Raw genomic sequence first — 10,000 nt, forward strand, 5'->3', positions numbered from 1 at the left:
GTCGTAAATATGTTATTCTAGAGCGGCCGTCCTGGAAACTTCCTTCTGCTCTTTCTAAAAACTGTGTATCAATTTACTCTTGCATCCATATTTGTTTTTGCATAAAGCAAGCTAACAAAATCTGTACCTTGCTGAGTTCGCATTTGTTAGCGTTAAGGGTATTTTCGGTCCAATGCTTCTGTTTTACGAAGGAGTATATGTTTGAGGTTAACACATCCAGATACTAACCCCCTCGGACCCCTAGGGGTTAACTTTAGTAAACTTTAGTATTACAAACCTGTCAGATGCTCAGGGGGCACGCTTAAACTTGTGGTGAAAGAAGTTGTGAGGGAGCTTGAAAATTATCAACATATCAGCCCAGAAGCCAATGTTTCCCACTTCCCATTTATTTTCTTTAATCTTTCTGGGTTCAGTACTTTGCTAGTAACCACATGTTTTCTCAGGCCATTTACCCAAGACTTCTACTTTGGCACTACAATGATAGACAATACCAAAACAATATCGTGCACTGTTAGAGCTACATATTATGCAAGGACAACTTGAATCTCCTGGAAGACAACACACAGCTCAATTGACATTTTATATGGAATAAATCGCTGTGTTACTTCACAACAACACATAAGCAATGCGTGTCTTTTTTTTTCTAAAGAGGACAGGAATTTCTTCTTTCTGACAAATGATTAATTAATGGGCCGGTAGCCAGGTTTTTAACCTCAGAAAAGGATCTGATAAGGATTCTGGGTGACCCCTTAAATGGTCTTAATGACCCCCAAACTTAAAAAAAATTGTCTGCAACGGTGCACGTACCCACAGGCAACCCAGTGTACCCTCACGGAGGATCTAGTTCGATCGAAACGGAGAGTCTTCTAGGAGTTGAAACCCTTTCGAGCCTCCTTAAATCAAGCCAATATACAGTTAAAGTTAAAATATAATAAAAACCACTGCTAACGCTGTGTTCTACGCTTCCCAGTCTGCCTTTCTCCATAAAGATATCTCTTGAAATTTATCTTGGATCTTAGATTATACTTAATAATTGACTATCGGTTTTTCTCTAGATAGAAGGGAAGTTAATGTATGCTCCAGGTATTTTAACTTTTCTCTGTAAGCGATGCGTATTACATCCCTTCTTCCATTCACCAGCGTATTGAAGCTGAAAGCATCCATAGCGGCTTGTGACACGAAGTAGTGTTGTTAGCTGCAAACGAAGTGCATTGCAAGTAAAGTATTGTAAGTAGTGCATTATATATAGTGCTGTTCGTAGTGTAGTATTTGTTTTGAAATTATTAAAAATAATAATAATAATAAATAAAGAAAGAAAGAAAGAAAAAATCCATAGCGTCTTGTCTCATAGCTAGAGAATACTTACGACTCTTTTCTGCGCGCTTTTTGAGATGTGCCAATGCATATGCCCAAACAGGCACTGCATAATTGGAATAAATTTCAGGACCAAAAAAATTAAGTTTAACACTTTGTGCATAAAATATATATGTATTTCATAGTATGTGTGTTTGATTTTAGCCAAAGTGTAAAATTCCTTGAAGCGTATACATACGGTAAAAATAGTCAGTACTGAAAGAGATAATTGATAGATGTGCCCTAACAAATGATCTACGACTGAGCACCGTTACGGGTTAAGAATTCTCAGTTCTCTTGATTGCTTTCTTGTTTGTAATATGGGAATTTCATTTAAGGCTCCATTTAGGCATAGTATATAGTGTTAATACGTGTGTTATATTTCACATCGCTTTAAAGGAAAGTGGTCCTAGTATGTGATTGCTATCCCCTCATCCTGTTTATAATGAACGGTTATGGCGCTTGTAGGAATTTGCAGGAAGCCACGCGCTTGTTGGAATTTTCACGTATCCACGCGAGACTTCAGGAATCCTACAATAATAAGACAGTTAAATAATGCAGCTTTATTTTTGTTGAATGATCATTTACAGGTTGCTTTTTCCAGTTTATTAGCCAAAGCTGATATTACTTAAGCCTGGTTCTAACTATTGACAACAGGAGACAGGTACAAGTATCAGACGCTTCACAAATATTCAGACCAACAAAATTGACCGACTCTAAACTGAATGGCTTCATAGCTCAGTTGATAAGAGCACTGCCCCGGCATTACAGAGGTCGTGGGTGCGAATCCCGGGCTGTTAATGTCACCTGAATTCTTCAGGCGTCTATAAAAAGACAATTGCTTAAAGGGGGTAGGTCACGCAATTTTAGGCAATTTCAGCACTGATCGAATGGTCATAGAATTAACTAAAATATCAAAATAACTGTTCAAAAGTATAGAAGAACTCTAACAAAACACAGAGAAGCTAAGAAGGCACATAGATGGACAAAACTGGAGAGAATTGAAATGGATTGAATTTGGGTACATTTGAAAATCATGTCCCTCAAAACTACAGGTGTTGTTTGAAAAACACCTTTTGTTGCATTTGAAATCTCAACCCGGTCTGGGAGTTGAACCCCGGCCACATGTTTGTACACTTATGGGAAGAGAGTGGAGTGCTTAACTTCTGTACTCCCTAAAGTTTATCCGCATAACCGCGATTCTTATCTTCCGCGTGTAATGCATCATATACACTCACCGGTGTGAGACTTTGAAACGTGCCTTGTCAATTCAGACGAACAGTCAAAATACTTTCCTAAATTTAAACGTTCAACTGGATGACGCGAAACTGGATCACTAGTTTTAAAAATCCTGAAATTAATAATGGTTTGAGCCAGAGAGTTTGAGCAAATTTCTCTGAAAGTCGCATATTTTTAAGAGGAGAAACTTTCTTTTAAGAGGTGGACAACAAGTCTAAATCGACCCTGTCCAGACTACACAGCAACATGCCTTTCGGTTGTTGTGTTTCTCGGTATAACAGTGATTCTTATATTCAGCCCGTAAAGATACATCTGTTAAGTGTTACTGTAATAATCTACTCAGACATAAGTCCCTGGTAGCTGGTTAGCGAGGCTTCCACTTTGTTGTGTTTCCCGCATGTCTGCTGGCCAGTGATCAGCGACGGCCGGGTTTTCTGTAGGAGTCGATTTCATCTCTGTCATTGCAATAAACTCTCGGACTTCACCAAGATCAACAGAAAAGCGCCGGCGATTGTGACTTGTTGTCCATTCAACCTTATCTATCTCTACTGGTTGCGTGATGCAAAATTTATCGTGAACAGCCTCCCTGACGCCTCTCAGCTCACCCAAACTAATAGAGTGTCGCTTGAGTCCTTCACGGGAATTTTCAACTGTTGTTTGGTATGCTGGTTCCCGGCTCAAACTTTTGGGAGTCAAACTTTTGGGAGAAACAGATGGAACCGGTATTCCACGTTGAAGTGTATCATATAAGAGACCATCATTCGCGTCCGAGGTCCATCCGATGAAACGTCTTCCGCTAGAAAAAAGATATCACCAAAATTGCATTACTACATAAGTTATGATTTTATCCGCCCTCACAAGCACTCCAAAACAGTCGTCATTTGGCACACCACGATCAGTTAAAAAATTTACTTGCGCCTTTTGTCGTAATCAAGAAACAGAGATCGGAAGATCTGTTTAATCGAGGCTACAACGTGGAATTATGAAGCCTCCATTAAGGAGGAAGTCACTTCTCTACGGCCGCTACATCGACGACTGCATCGGCGCTATTTCATCCAGCAGAGAAGAACTCGATCAATATAAACCCCCATCAATTCTCTTAATCCGGCTCTTAAATATACCTGGGAAATTTCAGAAACTTCAGTGGCTTTCCTAAATATCAAAGTTCGATTAGTGGCAACGTGCTATGTACCAGTGTGCACTACAAACCTACAGATTCTCACAGTTATTTGTTATGTTCATCGTCACATCCATTACATGTCAAGAACTCCATTCCTTATCCTCAATTTCTTAGACTTCGACGTCTATGTAGTGATGACTCGGATTTTTCCAGCAAATCAGAGGAGATGTGCCAGTTCTTCGAAAAACGTGGCAATCCTGTCTCTGTGGTTAAAGCGGGCCATCATCGCGCCCAACAATTTGATCAACAGTCAGCACTAAAAATGTCACATAGAGATAATGATGACAGAATTCCATTCATCCTCACTTTCCATCCTCATAATCACGCGGTGAAAAGTATCATTCTTAATAATTTTAAGTTACTCCAAAATGATCCTGAGAATGGTAGAATCTTTTCGCAACCTCCACTTATTTCATTCAATCGCGTCAAAAACGTAGGCAACTTTTTAGTTAGAAGCGCGCTCAAAAATAACGAGCAACCCGGCACTTTCAAATGTGTGCGCTCACGATGAAAAACTTGTCTTTTCACTCTTAACACTACCAAGATATCGAGACCTAAGCGATCTGTTAAGATCTCCGGTCGTTTCACATGTACCCCCGCAAATGTCATTTATTGCATAACCTGTACGTTATGCAATAAATTATACATTGGCGGGACAGGTACGACTAGGCGACCGATTCCGCGAACACCTTCGCGATGTTGAGAAGAATGACAAGGGTGCATCTAAGCCAGTCGCTCGTCATTTGAATATCCCTAACCACTCCAAAAAACACATGGCTATCCGCGGCCTTTCCCTACATCTAGGTACGACGGAAAGCCGCAAGAATCTGGAACAAAAATTCATCTTCCAAATCGGCACCCTTAATCCTCACGGTATGAACGAACACTTTTCATTTAACTGATATATTCCTATTTTTCACGTTGTTATGTTACCACCAATTGCTTAACTCCTACTCTACTGTAGAAACTACATGTAACCCACAATTTCTCGATTCGCTCTGACGAAGGGCTAACGCTAGAAGCGTCAGCTTTTAGAGTCTCTGTACGGTGGCCATTTTACATCATCAACTCCGTTGATAAAGCCAAACGTTGAGTAAGTCTTTCTTAAGATGTGCCAAACGACGTTAATCCGTCGTTTATTCAAGAACGTCGTTAAAAGGGGATTAAAGTGGTGCTATGAAACAAATTCAAATCTTTTTTTCCTTGGATTTCAAAAAGATACTTGCTTATTTTGACTGGAATTTTCCTATTTCAATCTAATTAATGGTCCGCCATTACTAATTTTAAAATATTGAGAGAGCTGGATCGAGTACACTTTTGACGTCAAAGACTTAATAGTTTGAGAATGTAATGCGTCTGGACGCGGTTGAACTAGTATGCAGCACGGGAGTTTCGGGCTTTCAGACTTTTAAACTCGTGTTTTGCATATACATTAAGCTGAGTTTACAAGCTGAAACTTTAAGCTAGTGAGTAAATGAAGTCACTTTTCCCTAGATCCAACCCTCTGAGGTCCAATCGGTCAGTTTGGAACGTGAGTAATCGCAGACCGTGAAATCCAAAACTTACACTCAAAGTAAATGGCCTTTGGATAGAAACCAAAGCTGAAAATTTCCAGTCAAGTGTTGAGCAATCGCAGTTTCAAAATCTGAAGAACAAAAGGGGTGATTTTTTAATCCTAGTAGCACTTTTAAAGAAGCAATAAAAGTATAATTGAACTTTCCCTTCTGCTAAACGTGTATTAATTGTAATACCCTCCCTGCCACATTCCTTCCCTCCACATTCCTTCCCTCGCAGCTTCGTCGCTTCGCAGCCGCTCGCTCCCGCAGCCAAAACTCAACGGAGCAACAATCGATTTACTTGCGTTTGTTTAATAATTTCGCGATAAAATATCTCGCAAACTACTTGTACTCTGGTTAAATTTAAATTATTTTATTTTTTTTTATGTTCGTTTGTAAGATTGATTTATCTATAGTATTTTTCATTTATGAATTTAAAATTATCATTTTATAACTTTTTTCATCTTTTCAATGCAAAAAGCGTTAAAGAGTGAATTAATCCTATATAATACGAAAAAGTAGGGTGCAATGATAAGAAAGATAGAGCACCCTCTTTTCTTGTTCACACTTTCATGTTAGCTTCTGTTTGCCTCGCACTCCGCTTTCCATAGCACTTATCGGAGAAACTGGGAAACTGCAATCATTATAATAGAAAGTAGATAATAATGATGTATGGTGGATGGTGGAGAGTTGACAATCACATTTGTGAAGGCGACACTGCCCATCCCCATTTACCTAATCCTACTAAACGTGGACTGTGCTTAAGAAACCTCTCTGCTGCTTAGGGGTGTATCATATCTTTGTTGGTTTGTCATTACATACCGTTTCAGCCTTTGATAGCGCGTGTTCTCGTAATATCTTTCAAACTCCAGGAAAATGTTCCTCAGATACGGAGGAAGTTTCAGAGACCCATTCGGAGCGATGTTGATGTAGGGTACCCCCTGACAGGTGACTGAAACATCATTTTCCACTATCTCGTAGTTATGAGTAGCGATGATTCTCTCAAGCCAATCCGGTGATGAAGCAGCATAGGGTGTAACAAGGGGGTGTGGATCTAAAACGCAAATACACATAGATAAATTATTTTATGCCGTTACGCGATGAACTGCTGTCTTTTCGAACCATAGGCTGCGGCAGTTCGTCTTTGACAACTTTCTCCACCAAGGAGAGGCAAATGTGGAACATGTCATATTCACCGCACATGTATTTTCTATGCTTCACTCCAGTTTGGTTTAGCAAATAAAGAAGCCTAGCCTGTGATCTGTTCTGTTGCAAAACACGCAGGAAGCGGTTAGAGCACTCAAGAAGTGTACGGGAAAGACGAAACATAGTCGAGAGTTTTCCCTACTTCTTGAGTGCGCTATCTGCTTGTTAAGTGCTTTGCAACAGAACAGATCACAGGAGAGGTTTCTTTATTTATTATGAAATAAAGAATTTCTTAATTTCCTCACGCATTCGGCTAAAATGTTTGGAAAAATTTATTTTTCGAATTCTACGAGTGGCGTCAGCCGTGCAATTTTACTATAATAAACCAGAGCGTGCGTTATATCGAAACTTTATAATAATATGATTTCTTAATTTGGTGCGGCATCTCCGTTTGCTTTAATTCTGGCTTTTTAATCACGTGATCGACAATAAGTGGGGGTTTGCGACAAAGGCATCATGTCGATCGAGCCGGGATCAATCCGAATCTCTTGGAGGGACTAAAGACTAAAGATATAGATGGATCCATACGATCCTCATCATCCGCTGGAAGCAAAACTCCTACGTTATATACTACTATCGGCGGTCATGTTTGATCACCGAGACAAAGGAAAACGTCAGCATAAAAATAGACTCAGCGTCCCGGAGTATATTAGCTTTGTCAAAAATATGGACGCCGTTTCTCTGTGACTTCATGAGAAAGTTAAGAATTGACTAATTTAAGCCGTGTTCACATTAGACCTCGAGTATGATGGAATTATAATCTACTTGAGTTTCCAATGGTTTCAAATCAACTAATTACAGTACGTGATTACAATTGGATTATAATTATTTCAAACAACCTCAAGGGGGTTGTTTGAAGTAATTACAGTGCGTACTTGAACAGAATGTTGAACTCGTGGTGGTATGAGCAGACGAAACTTCTAATCGCTTCATTAAACCAAGATTTGGATTCGTCTTCTTCTGTTCTCGGAAGTTATCTTTGGTTTTCTTCTCACCCCAAGCATGGTGATGGTAATCGTGGTAGCCGCGCAATACGGCGCTATTTTGTCTCACATTGCGAGGTTACTATGCCTATTGTATTTGAACTTTCGCGGATGTGGACGCAACCATAACTGAATAAAATTGAATGGAATATGGTAGCCTGAATTACACTTCAGTTGATCATAATCAACGTTGAGTGTGAACACGGCTTAAGTTAAGTTAAGAATTGGCTCCGCTTTCTTTTTCGACACAACCGTAAATGAATAGAGTTTCTCTTTACTTCTTGGAAGCCTGAAAACAACTTCGCCAGGCATTTGCTTGCTGGTATCATCAGCATAGCCCAGAGCATAGTTAATAGAGGGGAATGGTTATGAAACCCGACAAATTTCTTTGTTGTAGGTTTTTGTTCTCTTTTTTGGCCTCGACCGTGCACAAAACACAATAGTTGTTTACTCTGTACTGAGGAACTAACCAATAGAAAAGTGTTGGTTACGTAATTCATGCCTAGGTTATGAGCGCAAAACAAAATATTGTGCACGGTCATGGACTTTCCAACCTAAATCTTGGCATCTTTGTCTGTTCATTTGATGTTTGCCGAGCTTCTAAACCATTCCTCTCTATTAACTATGCTTAGAGGAAAATTGAAGCACGCTTACGTATTGGATTACCATAGGCAGCCCAAGCTCGCGTCACTACAGACAGCCGTTGAGAATTTAAACGCGTTATAAGACTTTGTATGGGAAATAAAATACAGTCGATTATAAAGCCTAAAAAATGCTCAATTTAACGTTCCTTCAATAAAATGAATCAAAATGACTCACCTCTGGTGTATTCTTGTGCCTTTTGGAGTTCATTTTACAGTTTCGGGAAGTCCGTGTTTTCAATGTTCTAAGACGAAGTCAAGGCTGCACACTAAGATTTCGACCGTTGTCAGCTCAGAGGCGGTTTGCAACTCGGAAATCCATCCCAGCCAAGATTTTTTCACGCAAAGCTAAAGCCACATCATTTGCGAACCTACATGAATGTTTCGTAGTCAAAGATCCCCAAGAACTTGGTGGGAAATGAGCATTTTCTGCTTCGATTTCCACGATAGCTGCTGAATTTAACTGCTTATGATCGCCGCACGAGACACGGAGCTTGGGTCCGAGGTGAAATTAACTCCACCCGACGAGGTACAGTCATTACAACACTTACCCCATACCCGGCTTCTCGTAACAGCTCCATGGTTACGAGAAGCCGCTGTGCGGATGGGGTAAGTGTTGTAATGACTGTACCTCGTCGGGTGGAGTTAATTTGACCTCGGACCCAAGGTCCGTGTCTCGTGCGGCGATCATAAGCAGTTAAATTCATCAGCTATCGTGGAAATCGAAGCAGAAAATGCTCATTTCCAGCCACGTGCGTGGGGATTTTTGACTACGAAACATTCATGGAGGTTCGCAAATGATGTGGCTTTAGCTTTGCGTGAAAAAATCTTGGCTGGGATGGATTTTCGAGTTGCAAACCGCCTCTGAGTTGACAACGGTCGAAATCTTAGTGTGCAGCCTTGACTTCGTCTTAGAACATTGAAAAAACACGGACTTCGCGAAACTGTGAAATGAACTCCAAAAGGCACAAGAATACAGCAGAGGTGAGTCATTTTGATTCATTTTATTGAAGGAACGTTAAATTGAGCATTTTTTAGGCTTTATAATCGACTGTATTTTCACATACAAAGTCTTATAACGCGTTTAAATTCTCAACGGCTGTCTGTAGTGACGCGAGCTTGGGCTGCCTATGGGATTACAAGAACATTTACTAGGTATGTTATAATTAAGAATTAGTTGAATGGTCCGTTGAAATCTATTGTTTGTATGATCCCGGTGTAATGCAATACCCTTCTTTTGTTGCACTCAACCCTCACGATATAACACACAAGCTTAAATGTTACTTGGGTGGTGGAGTTTGAAGAATAGGAATGCCGGTGATTGGAATCCCCGATCGCTGTTGTCATGCAGGGGCAGGCAGAGCTCCAGTGTCCTACCGGTTGATGCTTGATTGCATGGTTCCTTTAACATTGTCTTCATACTTTGACCGAAAATGACCAGACAAAACTAGCAATCAATTAATATAACACTTAAGCAAACTTGCAATAAGTACAAAGAAATTTTTAACGCAGCGAGCTGAATAGTTGATACATGTAGTACAATGTGACAAATAAAAAATACAGGAAACAAAAGCGAAATCGTTAACTCTTAAATTAAAGAACATCATTATATTCACACTCATGTAATATTCACTATGCCTCGCGATGACGTATTAGGCATTATTTAAGCGGATGCAATTATGCGAGGTGATCAGTTCGCAAAGGGTGTCGTTGAAAAGCATCGGCCCTCCCTCCCGTCCTTTCTGTGAAGGATTTAGTTCTCGGGGTCCCTTGTCGTGTTCTTCGGTAGAGATCACTTATGCAATGCTAATTAAGTCAGCGGAATGGATAATGTACAATTCG

The 10,000-nt window shown here is 40.1% G+C and overlaps 1 protein-coding gene across 3 annotated transcripts in view; it reads right to left on the reverse strand.

Annotated features, from left to right (window-relative positions):
* Window positions 1–1,901: 1,901 nt before the first annotated feature.
* Window positions 1,902–10,000, reverse strand: part of LOC137997972 (uncharacterized) — a 52,966-nt gene continuing 44,867 nt past the window's right edge. For all 3 annotated transcript variants that reach the window (XM_068844345.1, XM_068844337.1, XM_068844354.1), the window contains 2 exons: window positions 6,151–6,382; window positions 1,902–3,388 (listed from right to left, as the gene is read on the reverse strand). In XM_068844345.1, the coding sequence (XP_068700446.1) occupies window positions 2,932–3,388; window positions 6,151–6,382 (689 nt within the window). In that variant the 3' untranslated portion in view covers window positions 1,902–2,931. The remainder of the gene's footprint in view (window positions 3,389–6,150; window positions 6,383–10,000) is intronic.

Source organism: Montipora foliosa, chromosome 1 (genome assembly GCF_036669935.1).
Source record: "Montipora foliosa isolate CH-2021 chromosome 1, ASM3666993v2, whole genome shotgun sequence".
In the NCBI taxonomy this organism is placed as follows: domain Eukaryota; kingdom Metazoa; phylum Cnidaria; class Anthozoa; order Scleractinia; family Acroporidae; genus Montipora; species Montipora foliosa.